The sequence below is a fragment of the Cloeon dipterum genome, chromosome 3 (assembly GCF_949628265.1).
Source record: "Cloeon dipterum chromosome 3, ieCloDipt1.1, whole genome shotgun sequence".
In the NCBI taxonomy this organism is placed as follows: Eukaryota; Metazoa; Arthropoda; class Insecta; order Ephemeroptera; family Baetidae; genus Cloeon; species Cloeon dipterum.
The window spans coordinates 32,775,669-32,790,236 of record NC_088788.1 but is presented as its reverse complement, the minus strand read 5'-3'; the positions used below and the strand labels follow the sequence as shown (position 1 = coordinate 32,790,236).

Below are 14,568 nucleotides of genomic sequence, written 5' to 3'. Positions count from 1 at the left end.
AGCCCCCAAGACTTTTCTTTTTTATTAGACGTGGCCTGCCCTGCTGTGATTCATTGAAACGACAAGTTTTGTCAGTGGTGCAGCTGGGAAGCCGCAAGAGCGGACACATTATGCATGCGGCCGAGGAAGAAAAGTCGGTTGGCAGCACACATTACTTTTGCACGGCTCACTTGGCCCGACTTGCATTAAATTTGGTTGCCTCTTCCACGCTGCACAAAAAAGGTCAAATCAAAATTCACGCAGGAAGTATGGCACAAATTGATGCACATCGGAAATCGTCTCGTTCGGAAGTTTACCCGTTTCCTTATTCTCTCCTTCCGCCTCATTTTTCACTTCTGAATGTGAGTATGTTGGTAGGGAATTTCCGAACAGGTGCGACGGAAAAATTCAGGTGACGCGAGATAAATAACCCAAATATCTATTCCTTTTAAAAAGAAATAGTGACCAAAATATACAGAGTAGTAAATTGAAAATAATATTATAACATATAACTTATAAGAGGTGCACAAAATATTATAGTTCAGAATGTTGCATTTCAACTCCAGTTATTTAATAATTTTAATTTTATTCCATGCTCTTCGCCAGTTTCTAAACTAAAAAATTCTCAGTAAAAAATATGATCTCCATCATGAATTTACAATGAGGAATATTTTCTGATTTCTAAAACTGATAGAAAAAAAATTTAGCTTGTGTCCCGATTTGCACTATTTTAAATTACCAAACATTTTTATATTGAGATGATTTCTTACTCTCCATAATAACAACTTGTGTGTTCATAACATTCGATTAAGATTTAAAAGCGATGTTCATCAGAGAGTCATCTTACTTTTTTCATGGCATATTTTGACAGTTTAAATTTCGAGTTTAATCTGCCGACAGCCCATTTACGATTCGCGCGACGCAATTTTCCCGCCAGAAATGTCGGCATTAGTATGCATTGGTCGGCGTCGCGGTGACTCTGCATTACCCGCAATAAAATCAGGCGGAGGGAAAAATTCCTCATCTCGCGGGAGCAACTGCTCGGCGCCTGCGACGCGCCGCGTATGCAACCGGCCGCACTCGCGAGCTGCGCCGGTTCACTGTTTGGCCGTTGGATTTTACGACGCGTGCTCAGCCTCGAAAATAATGCAATATCGGCCCCGCTGATGGCGATTTTCTGCAGCTTAACACACGGGGTGGCGGAGAATGCATTTCGAAAGGCGCAGCGAAGCAAGTCTGCTGTCCGCACCACTTTGATCGTGTGTTTTTTGAGAAAGAAAAATAAACCGCAGTGGATTCTTTGAGTCCGTCGAAAGAATTATTTCCTAGCGATAACTCTGGAATTCTTTTTTACGATCGTAGGAGAAACATTTTTTGTTTTAACGGTTTTAACTCTAATGAAATTCTGCTTTTGCCCCACTTCAATTCATACAGAGCGCATAAATTAAGTGAATATTACTATATTTACCTTCTCATTTTCTCTCTGTAGTCTGTACAGATATATATTACTATGAAAACGTGGGGGTCTTAAATAAATCTGGATAGTATGATATTTTACAGTCTGAGCTATGATTTGTTTTCAAATAAACTCTCTTGCATCTTTAAACTAACCACTTTCGACGGATATCCTAATATGAAAGCTAAAATCTACCACTTTTTGATAAAATAATGAATATTACATACTTTCTTTGCGCTTTGGATGGAATTGGGGGCTAGGAAAATAAAATAGCTTAGTAAACAAATTCAGTCCGAAACAGTAGTACCAGAAATTAAAAAAAAAAATCAGAATAGCCGTTGCTCAGTGCGAAAGCGTTTAAAGCAATTTCATCTGAAAATAGTTCATTCTAGCAACCCATTGCTTAATTTGCTTCATATGGAAGAGGCTGTTTTAAAACCTATCTTTGATAATAAAAAGTACAAAGATCCTTAGTTGGTGAAAATTTAAAAAGTGTGGAAAGAAAACATAACAGAAAAATGTTGAAAAGGTTGATTTTATGATTTTGGCTAATCTCAATAATTAAATAATTCATCCCATAAAATCCTGCGGTATCGGCTATAGTTGGAATATTCATCCTTATTCACGTGTATCTTTTGATAAAAATTTGTTCAGTTGTTGGCTTTTCTTTAATAAACGAGCAAACTTTCCCTGCTGTGATCTTTCCACCAAACACGCCGCTCCTATTCTTGAATGGATGCTGAGCCGCGGCTAGACAAACAAATCGGAAGGCCACTGACACGCGGACGTCGAGCCCCACGGGAGATGAGACGGTGAGACTCACCTGTTGTGCGTGTTGTCTACCTGGCGCGGACGACAGGTATGCGAGTCGGCGCGGTTGCCTGGCAACGCCGCGCCGTGCGCCGTACTCGCTGCTCTCAAGGCTGGGCGGTGGGCCTGATCGCAGCGCGGCGTCGCTCCTTATCCTCGCGGCTCGCTCTCAGTCGTCAGTCTTGAGTCGGTGGGCTCGAGGCGCGTGTGGCCATGTGCTGAGATCTGCTATACAGTGTCCAACCGAGTGACTTCTGCGCTTGTTGCACCATGGCCGCAGCCAAGCCGCACGACATGAACGGCGGCTCCGAGATGGACCCGTGTCTGATGCTGGACGGACACCGAAAGGCCAAGTTCGCCGAGGACGGAAACTCGGTGGACGTCGACACGCCGAAGGGCATCGCCAGGAAGAGCGCCCTGCACCGGGCCGAAACCTACCTTAGGGAGAAGACCGAGCTCAACCGGCGGCAGTTGATTTTCGTGCTGGCCACCGTGTTCGCCCTCTTCCTCCTGCTCATCGTCGTCATCGTGCTGGCCGCCTGCTGGCCGCGCTCCACGCACGCCAAGGACTTCCCCGTCTGCAGACTGCCCGCCTGCCTCCAGGCCTCAGCTCAGGTACACTATCCTGTCCTGTTCAACGCAATTTCGTTGGAAAAATAGTTGATACTTAACATTTCATATCAATATATTTTAATAAAATATATTTGTTAAGATTTGAGACAAAGGAAAACGATAAGTTTAATTTTTAAATTCTAAACAAAATTACGTTTATTCTTGATTTCAATTATTTCATAAATGGATGGTACCTTTTGTCCGGTCTACTCTGACGTAACAAGCGCGATTTTTTACCCCGTATTAATTTTTCTGCTTAAAACGAGGGGAAACCCTATAAAATTTATATTTATTTATTAAATTACAATCCGGAATATAATTTGAATTAATGCTTCCTAGATTATAATGACTGCTTTCTTGAGCTTTCAAAAAAATAAATTTCCAAAGACGTAATCTGATCCCCCATTCTGTACCTCCAAAATCATAAATTCATCTGTCTAATACATATCCAATAAATCTCGGCTGTTGAAAACTGCGTCTTTCATACTTAAATGTCCCGTTCCGGTCGCTTACGACGCTTTAGAATTTGTACAAATGAAAGAAGATGGCGGGAATATAAAAGACTGCTCCCCTGGTATCCGCGGTCTCAGGTATGGTTTGTGTGCCTTTTGTCTCCACAAAGCAAGCGGTAAAACGAAAAGGAGAAGGCCTCCCCCGGGTAACACTGGGAGTTTCGTGATCCATCAGCGAGCCTCACAAAACGTTTTTCTTTTGAGCAGGTAGAAACGAAAAGTAGTATAATTATCACGCATGACGATGGAACATTCTAATAGGATTCTAATGCGGCACTTGAGCAAACATGCCCAACGCATTGTCTAAAACTCTTCAAAAATGATTAATGAGAAATGGAGATGATAAAATGCGAGATATAAAGGAGAAACTGGAGATATTTGATGTTCCTCGTTATTCTCCATCATTTAGTATTTTTAAACACAATTTTGACATTAACTTTTCTACAGATAATTTAATTAATTCCTTTCTCTTTCTGCTCTTGCGCTTGTTCTTGAAATATTAAAGTTGGCGCTCTAATCGGTTGATATATCAATTGTCTCTGGGCTATTTTCCGGTAAATTGGCGAAGGCTGCACGTGAAGCAGTCGGCGCCGGCCGGCTCTCTCTCGACGGAATTTGGCTGGCGTGCGTGTTTGTCCAGAAAAGCAACGGCTGAGATGGAGAGAAGCGGCTAACTGTAAACGCCGGCATAATAAGTCTGCACTCGCTCTCTCGCTCATTGCGCGCACCTCCCAAGCTCAGGTACCAGATATCTATCAGCGAGCATTCCTTTGGCCCTCCTCAATACCATCATATAAATATAATATCTCATCATGAGACATGAGAGGGGGGCAAAGCGCTTGCAATATACATTTTTTTACATTCTAATTTTGATTTGAGGCACTGCTGAAATTTTTTAAAAAGTAATCTGCAGTTTTGTTAGAACTCCAATTGTAAAAATAGTTTGGAGAACATTTCACTTAATCAGGTCGTGATGTATCAGTGGTTTTTCCGAGTTCAATTAAAGTTTTGAAAAATGAAATTGAAAGATAATTCTCTCCAGCGGCATCTTTCCTCGCCTTAGAAACTGATTCCTTTTATCATCTCGCCGCAATTTTATCTTATCGCAGAGTGGCAATAGCTGTTGTCGTCATTTGCTTCAAATTAGATCACGCTTTGCTGCATATTTTCCACATTTAAACGGAATGTAAACGCATTCACTAAACTCTCAAATTTCTCCTGAAATTACTCGCCCCTTTTTGTTCTAATTAAACGTCTGGATTGTTCCCAACATGCGTCGTTGCCAATTACCGGTTTTTCCTTTACACACGACTCGTGCCCATAATTCATGCCTCCTGAACCCGAAACGGAACCATTGTCCGCCCTTTGGCTGCGGCCTCGTGAGAGATTCTCCTTTACCCGCACTCCCACGCCTGCATAAAAGATGAACATTCCTAGACGCACTCCACATCTCTCGACGAAAAAGATCCTTCACGCATACAACACTGAAAATTAGACGAAAATTTCAGAATTTAAATATCTCCATTCAAAGCGTTCACCACTCTCAGACGAAACAAAAGATACTATTTCGAGATCAAAAGCGCATTCGGTTGACAGTGAGAGAAGTGTTGTCGAATTTACGCCTGCGAAGACAGTGGACTGTCGTCGCGAGTAGAATTTTTCTCTCCAGCATCCCTCTCGAATCGATTGAGAAAGTTATTTTAATGCTCCTTTGTTGCTGCAGTCTTTAAATTTTAACAACCTCCTGTGGCATCACGACGCGCGCATCGAGTTGTGTGTGGCACTCGAGGGGATAATTGCACCATCTGCACCCCTACCGGCCGCGCACTTTTTACTACGACTACGTCGCCAAATACGATTGTTCCGACGAACACACGCAAATTGACTCGAAATTTAAAAAAAAGGTTTGGTCGCTGTTAACACCATTCAGGAAATTTAAATTGTTGCAACGAAACTAATAAAAAAATCGTATAAATAATTTTGTATTTCAATATGAAATCCAACGAATTATTTTATCGCTGAAAACACTGGAAAATGCGAGATCAGTGCATTTTCTCATTGAACAGGGTTTTTTTAATTTTCAGTCCCCTGCTACAGCCCTTAATCATAAACACTTGAAGATGAATATTAATCATTCATCAATACATGAGCATAAATTAGTACTGCAGCAGCCAGTTGAAACCAAACAAATAATGTCACAAATTCCCCGTTTAAAGAGGAAATATCCATTCCTCCAATATAAATTAAAAACTTTGGCCAGTTGCATTTATCAACTTGGCATTTTAAGAGATAAATCCGTCACCAAATTTGTGTTATAAGCTCATTTGCTGCAAGATGAGTGCCGGGGGAGCGTTTTATTTCTGTCCTTGAGCGTTAATTGCTAGAAAAATCCGGTGTTTCGAGAGAGCAGAGGTCGTGCACTGAAAAAGATGGGTGCCCGGTACATTATGTAGAGAATAATAATGAAAAGAGCCGGGTTCTTGACTCGTGCGGCGCGGCAGACAAGCTCGGATCGAGTTTCGCCCGCTGAGTGTCACGCCCAGTGAGGACAAATTTCTCATTAATGGGCATTTTGAGCAGATCGGGTTCGAGCTAAAAATAGAGGAATGTCTAGAATCGAATTTTGTTATAGCCGACAACACCGTGCACAGTGCAATAAACTAATTAAGTTTGTTTTTTTATGGCCACACCATCCTGAATTCCTCGACCCTTGCCGCCATGGCACTTGTATGAAGGACGAAACCTGAACGTTTTGTGTATAAATTAAAAATCTTCGCGTCTGCGGTCACGCAACCTCGGCAATTCCGCTTTGGGGAACGCGATGCACCAATTTGCGAGGTGAGAGAAGCGCGCGTGCTCTTATCGCGGTCTTATTAATCAACGTGTATTGCGGTCACCGCAGCATCCGACGCTGATCCGCGCTTCGTGCATAGGGTTGCCACTCGGCGCTGCAAGAACCGGCTCCCTTGAAGACGAGCCTCAACTCGGGCCCAATGAGCAGCTGCTGACAACCCTGGGTCCCTCGGGGAATGCTGCGTGCATAAACAAACCGGCTGCATGCATTTATATATTTATGCATGAATGGAACGTCGCAAGTGAAGATAAGTGGGGAATATTAGCTCTCGATAAATTGCGCAACTGCGACTTGGATCACCGCGTATAAAATCGTCGCCAAGTCAAGTATGAAATCACCGTTGACAACGCACCGCCGGCATTCAGTTTTCATTTTTCGTCTCGACTCGATAATCTCCCGACTGGAAGCAAAAACAAGACCGAATTCGGCAAGAACGGGTTTTCAAAGAGCCTCAAAATGCAACACTTTTAGCGCTTCACGCTTAAGGTGGCATCTCCACGCCCTCAATTATTCGCAAAATGAATGTAATTTAACATAAAAACGTGTGTTATTTCTAGAGAGTGGTAAAAAAATGTCTATTAGTATAGTTGAAACAACTATTGTATCAGACTCCAAAATGCAGAAGCATGAGGAATTTAACGATCTTTTGGTAATGTATTTCTGCAAAACGTCAGAAATTTATTTTTTATGCGATAACTTAAATCAATTTAAATAAAGAGCCACGTCCACAATCTGGAATTTTATTTTGTCATTAAATTTCTTAATAAATAAATTTGATTTTACAATTGCTATTCTCATACAGGCAAACAACAAGGAATGAAAGGCTAAAAATTTTACAAAAATATATAAAAATAAAATAATATCACACGTTAGTGTACCGTAAAGCAACTTTTTCGACACAGCAGGCCTCATCAAAATAAAATTCATAACTGCAGTATTAGCTGCAGAGAATTTTGAATAATAGATCGTTGAAATCGTCAGCCTCCTCTCATCTCTGAATGCTACAGAAAAGATCAAATAGTAACGAAAGACAATCCCACGACTCGCATCTCCCTGTGTTTAAAATCTCCTCTTACATTTGTCCAACTTTATAAGCCAAAAATTCCATCCATTATTATTTGCGCTATATTTTCGTGCTCCTATGCTCCTAACATCACGAAAAAATTCTAAATAAGAAAAAATAGAAATTTAAGGTAACTTCTTAAAGGCTTAAATCAAGAGGATTTAAGTGCTATGAAGTTTAAATTTCTCAATCTGAATTGCATCATTTAAAAAGCTTAATCAATATTTTAAGCTCCTCTCCTTTTGTTTCGTTGCCAAGTGATTTTTAGCCCCTCATTTGAATCTGTTTGCAGCGTTTGTGCTTTTTACATTTGAGAAGAAAAAATTGGAAAACACGTTGTTTAGCATGTAGGCCGCGTCCTAAAAGTGTACATCTCCGTCGTATTTGCATATTTTCGGTCCGTCAGCTTCGTTCCGGCCGTTGGCTGCCAGGGTTGGCACCACCCCAGGCCACCCACCCCTCGCCTGCGAATCTTTATTACAAGGTGGCGTCTCGTAAATCTCGGCAGCGCCGCTTATCTCTTTCGGGTGAGATTTTGACTTATTGCTCGCGACCACCCCCGCCACCCCCCTTGTCCTGGTGATTTGTACTTTTATTTACTTTGCCGACGTGTTTGCGGCGCTGAGAAAAGTGAGGCAAAAAGCGAAGATTAACTGCCCGTTTGATTTACGCCCAGCTTGTCTTTCTTTTCGTCTTCGTTTCAGACGCAAACGTGCAAGTCATTTTCTAGTCCGCGCTTCATAAAACGCGCCGATTACAAATATTTGTCTTTTGACGTGCATGTCAACATACTCTGCAAACGCCATAAACGGAATGATTGCATAAGGCTATATGGATTATTTATTTTCTTTTAATACAAATACTTGTTTAGTTTCGCATTATAAGTTTATTTTTTTTACACAAATGCATCATTGCATGTTTTACGTAGATTTTTTATTTCAACTTGAAAGCTTTTGGCAATCTCTCATAGTAGAGATTATGAATTTAACGCAGAATTTCTGTTTTATTATTCTATTTTAACAGTGCATGTAGTAAAACCTTAATTTGATCGTTTCTTTAAAGTTTACAATGAGTCAGTTTATCTTGCATTGAACATTTCAGCCTCTCTAAAGTATTGTAATTTGCATGAATTGTATAAATTCATTTTTAAAATCCAGCTTTTTCGCTTGTATCTTTATACTTCATCTTCCTCCTCATCGATTTCTTCAGGTGATGGATGATTGGAGGCAGCTAACCTCTCACTCCTCTCACTCCTGTGAGTTTTAAAAGATTGGCATGAAAACTGTAAGATTTTGGTTGCGGAGTAAGTACTTAACATATATATAAATAATAGTTTCAAACATATAATTAAGAACAGCACCATCATGAAAACGCAAAAATAGATCACTGGCATCGGGACTTTCAATGGTTGTCCGTTGGGTAATTCAAACGGGAACATTTTAACCTTAAAATGATACAAGAATTAAAACACATTGATCTCCTAGTTCATGTTTGCAAATTAAATCTGTTAAGCAGCCATACTTACGTATAAGCCTGTGAAAAGGATTCAATTCCTAAATTAAACGATTAAGGACCGCGCTGGAGAATTCCTGGTGAGTCATTCTGTATCGACGTCTGCTTTCACAATAGGTGCAGGGCTGGTTTTGAGAAAATTCTTAAAATTCGAGGAATTACTCAATGGATGGCATATTCTCCGTCAAAAATGTTCCATTCTAGAGAATTTCGTGCATGTTTAAAACGCTAAAATTGATATCTCTTTTCAATTAAGTAAATTTTACATTCACGAATGAAAAATGCATGTTGATGAGCTTTTAATAATAAATCATGAATCTTTAAGAAGCATCGAATCCAACACAAAATAATTTAAAATGATCAAAAAGAAGAATACAAAATATTGCATCTTTCCCTCTGAAACGTCTAAACCATCACAAGCAGAAAGTAAAAAAAAACTTGCTAAATTGGCAAATAAGGAGTCAATAATAAGGAACTCGGATTATTTAATATTCTTGTCCCAATCGCAATCGTCTTTTTGCTTGTTGTGTTCAAAGTGGAGCAATTGAGCTGCGATTTCTGCAGGTGTGTGAGCGGGTATGACGATCACGTACATTCCAGTCGCGAGAGACGGATTTGATCGCGGCAGTAGCTAAACTTGACCGCAGGTGAACTCTCGTAAAAACATTTTCACCGACTCTTTACGAGCCGAAAGAATAAACGCGACACACAACACAACTATCACGGTGCTATCTTTCGATCGAACGGACGCCTCGCATAAAAAGCGAGAAGTGCTTCTGTCTTGAGCAAATTTACTCTTGAGGTGCGAATGTTTGCAGTGGGAAAAGAGTTGTTTTCGTCAACCATGGAAATTTGGGAGGTAACGCTGAGAGGTTTTCGTCTGCTCTTGGTTCACCGACCTAACAATTTAAAAATTAATTTTATGAATAAGGAAATTATTTTAACATTTCTGGGAAAACATTTTAAATCATTGCTAACTAAGAACTAACATCATTTAAAATTAATTCGTCAATGTTTTGTTAAAAAAGTAATTACTTAACGGGAACGGTTAATACGAAATGGCGGTAACTTGCCCTTTTGCAGCTTGAAACGCTTCACAATTTATTTACAGAATGTCCAAAACTGACTATTTTTTAAAGGAAATAGTTATTTGGAAATTTGGCATGTCCAGCAAATTCCCTTGTGCTTCTCGGCTGCACAGGACTGATCTTTATTAATTACAATGTGAAGAAATTTACATTGAACAGAAAAATTAGTAGCTCATCTTCTAATCCTTTCAAATTAATGGCAATTGATAAGACTCTCTGTCTCCAATTCCCCGATTTCTCCGCAAATCTAACAAAACAAGAAACGGATTCTGTTTATTGTTCTGTTATTTCTGTGTAATGTCTAAGCTTTCGTAATCTCGTCCTGGCACATCATGAAAATTCGCAGAGGCGCGTGCGGTTGAAATTGTAGTAAGAAACGGAGGATGGGCGTTAAGTTGTCACCGCGACAGGAGAATCTCCAATGTTTTCGATCGCGTTTCAAACACCTCATAAAACTGCTGCTGCTGCTCCGCGTCTGTCTATTAATATAGAGCAGCTCGCGTCGGAAACAACACAAAATTCCGGCCAGCCGGCGCTTTTTGTCCCGCAATGTGCGCCATTCAAGAAGCGAAATTCTAAAATTAAGCCCGACGCATTTATGGTAAAACGGCGGCTGTTTAATGCGATGCTGTTGTTTTGCCGCTCAATTCTGGCCAAGGTCGTTGCAATAAAATAATTGACCGCGATGGAACTGAATCGATGACCCTTTGCCGCCTACTTTTCCTCTGTTCTTTGCTGCAAATGAAGGAACGACACTGTAAATAAATTGAATACTCGGATTATTTTTCAATTTAGGCTAATTTGCCACAAAATCAGATTGGAGATTACTGATTTTCAATTTAAAATTAGACAGTAATGCCAGTTATTATAAAACGCATCTAATTGAATGTTAAATTGGTGGAAATCCTATCTGACTGTTTGGAATTGTTTAAATCTTCCAACTATATATTTGATTCTTCACTGGCTGAGATCATTTTGATGTAGCACTATCACACCAGTTATATTTGTTCCCCCTGTTATCAAAGGTGCGATAATTAATCATCTGATCGCGTGCTCAAACCTGGACGGTACACATTTCGGTGTGTCGCTGCAATTAGTAAACGTTGACCGTGCTGTGAGACATGAGATTACAGAGCAGAAAGATGGATGGCACTGTGTGGTTCGGCAACCACTACTATTTACATAAAAAAATTTTTGTAATAAAAGCACATTTCAGATATTTCTTGCAAAAACAATCAGCAAAATGAATGCAGAAACGGAAGAAATAATCCCGAATAGAGCATTCATTTGCTGGACTCATTCAGTGATTTGTTCTATTTTCCCCCAAAAAATTCATTGGTCGAGTTTTTCATTTATAGGGCTTACTTAATGAAAAGCTCTCTGTTTTCGAGGCTTCACAACTTTTACGATCAATCTTATTGCGGGGGCTGGCGCGGCGTCGTTAGAGGGTCTGAATTGCATAGTCGAGAGGCGGATACCGAAATACACGAGATTTGCAGCAGCATAGTGTTTCTGGTGACGCAGAAAGTGCACATTAGCGATTCGATTGCACACGCCATCTCATAATTAAAGAGCCGCGTGCTCCTTAAAAATAAACACGAACACACGCGCCTGCCCGCCCAGCTTCAAAGGTTTTCGCTCTTATCGGACCGACTTTTTGTTTGGAAAGCTTACAGTGGCCGCCATCAGGCAGCGAATCATAAAATAAAGCGCGATGGTGCGGCGCTTTTTACACACTCGATGCAGCGGGATGCAAATTTCACGCCTGCTTTATGCATTTGTCCCGCTGCGGCGTTAATGGCGCGTTTAACGGCCAAAAGTTGCACCACCAAAGATGAGCTGCATGCGCATTCTCTTCCTGGAATCGTTTTTTTTTCAGAACGCTGCATCGCAAGCTCAAAATTACAAATTACATTTTTTTAGCATTTTATGCGGTCTCAATAATTCATACATTTAAATCAATTTCTCTAATTTAGATAAACGAATTTAATTTATTGACATCGTGATTAATCTCTTATGAACTTATAGAAATACCAAAATAAGAAAAAATGAAACGATGGGATTATTTCCCAAGTGATTTGTCGTATTGAATTTTTCACGTAGCTGGAGAGATTTGGCTGCTGATGCGGCACAAAAGCGTTCACCTTGCTCTCCACACATGTAATGCGTGTGATCCTTAAAAGGAATTGGGACTGACGCGTTGTCGTCGGCTGCTGCTGCTGCTGCTGCTGCTGCTGCTGAGAAGACGGAAAGAGAATGGAGATATTATTGAGAGATGAGATTTTCGTGTACGTGCCGTCAATCGGTCGGTATCCGTATATTTACACAACTTTTCGATAGGACACGGACGTCGTACATTATTTCCTACTTTGCAGCACTCCACAATTCCACGCTGCATCATCTCAATTCTGCTATAAGAGGAGATATTTTTGTTTTACATTTTTGATCGTTTTCAAATTGAGCACCAATTCAAAAATATAACTTATGAATTTACCTTACAAATATTTCTTGTCTTACCATACGGTTCTTCAGATTAAAAAAAATTGCTCTTCTTACAAAAATGATAAATAATTGTCTCCAAAAAGGAAACTCTCAACTATTAGGGATCTGCAGATGCTTTCAAGCGTAAAAATACAGTATTTTTGTTACAAAAGTTTTATTTTTCCAAAGTTTCAAGTTATTTTTGCACTAAATTTACTACTGTTCTGTTTATTGTATAAAAAGAGAGCTAAAATGTGAATTAAAGGTAGTTGAGGATTTCTAAAATTATAAGAATGTTCATTCGTGATCAATTCTCTTGTATTAACAAATTTCAAGTTCCCAGTCTGACAAAGTATCCTCTAGAATGCTGCATACAAAATTCGTGTTATTGCATCAATCGTAACATTTGGTTTGAAATTAAATTACCCGTTGGCCAAGACGGGGAACCTCCTCTGAAGCATTTTGTATGCTAAGTAGCAGGCGAGTGTAGCCATTGCCAAAGCTGCGATGTATATCAGTGGCTCCCAAATGTGCCATTGATGAATCGACCCACTGGTACCTGTAGAAATAGCTAATGCAAGTTGTTAGATAGGTACACAGTGAATCTGTGGTTGTTTCTTTCATTTAAACATTTGCTCTGACAAAAGGTTTCTATATATGCGGTAAAAATATAACGGCTTACTCTCGTTTGTTGCGTTTGTAGACATTTTTCTACGCCTGAAAACAAAAATCATAAAATGGATACTAAAAAATTTTGAATGAACCATTTTTACGCACCAAAAGGCCAAACTTTTGAGTGTTGGATTATATCTGTTCTTTCTGGACGGTCGGTATACGATATCAAAGAGATTATGCCAGTCCAAGTCTTACTCTGTCTTGACGGGGAGAACTGATAGTATATATGGTCTACTCCCTATAGTGTATGGTGTTGCACTGGTCAGCATTCAGAAAATTCTCGCGATCATTCATGGAATGACAACATCATTTTTGTTTTTCTAATTCCTCCCCGGCTAGTTTGAAGCAAGTACAGATTATTGGAATTCTCACGTTTCTCTAGAGAGTATACGTGATTAAAAATTGAAATTTTTAGTCAAAACTATCCTTATGACTTCATCCATGTGGTAAACCTTCTTTTTTCCCCATTTCCAGTTCGCTCTCGTTTTTAGAAAAAAACCAGACAGACTCTACCTAGAAAAATCGTAAAAATATGATCTTTTAAGTGTTTAATTTTAGTAAAAGGTAAAACATAAAGTTTTATCTTTTGTAAATTTTCAATTATACATGCATTGAAACGCGGTTGTGTTATAGAATTTTTTATTCATGTAGCTAGTTCAAAAACAGCATATTATAAAGTCCAATCGGGTCATAGATTTTGTTGTATTACACGATGGAAAAAATAATATTAGATTTATAACATTTTTTTTCCACTCATGAAATTTTCAGATCATGCTGTCGTTGTGCACGCAATTGAGAAAATGAGCTGCGACTCGAAAGGCGCTCATTACTGCGATTCAAGTACTCAGGTGATTGACCCGATTGAGTACAAAGGAAGCTGTCCGGTCGGCTGCTTGCTTTTCAAAAGGCACTTTGCATAATTCCGAGAAGCCGACCGAACAAAATCTGCTTTTCAAGCCGCGACGACAATGAGGCCGAATTGCTAATTGGCCAGACGCGAAATCAGAGCACACAACTTGACAGAGGGTAAACCAACACGAAAATTACACTGCATTCCTTGCAGCGCCATATTTCATCATTTAAATTAAATATTTGTATTTCCTCGTTAATACATCACAAGTTTTACTCAACGCACACAATATGGTTCGTATTTAAAAGATTAATATTTTTATTTAACAAATAAAATGTTCTGTTGAGGAATAAATAACATATATTATGTTGCTGTAATTTTTGGGAAATGAAGGATGCTTTTACCTCTTGAGAATAGAGCTGCAGGAGAACCTAAATATTTGTAGAGATTAGTACAGCTAAGACTGTTTCTTTAAAGCAAAAAAATTATAATGTTTTGACTCTTCCTAAGTAGAAATTTTTTATCAACTAATGCTTCATGCACTATTTAATATACTAAAATCATTTGTCTAATTTTCTATTTGTAAATAATAAGTAACCGTTTGTCTGCAGTTATTCAGAAAATATACGCCACATTCCTATGTAGCGTAACTTCAGATTTTGTTATGAATTTGTTG

At 39.4% G+C, this 14,568-nt stretch overlaps 1 protein-coding gene across 1 annotated transcript in view; it reads left to right on the top strand.

The window, feature by feature from the left end:
• The first annotated feature begins 2,405 nt into the window (after positions 1 to 2,405).
• LOC135938540 (endothelin-converting enzyme 1-like) overlaps positions 2,406 to 14,568 on the top strand; it is a 25,811-nt gene continuing 13,648 nt past the window's right edge. Inside the window, exon 1 of the mRNA XM_065482222.1 lies at positions 2,406 to 2,860. Coding sequence (XP_065338294.1) covers positions 2,516 to 2,860 — 345 coding nt within the window. The 5' untranslated portion in view covers positions 2,406 to 2,515. The remainder of the gene's footprint in view (positions 2,861 to 14,568) is intronic.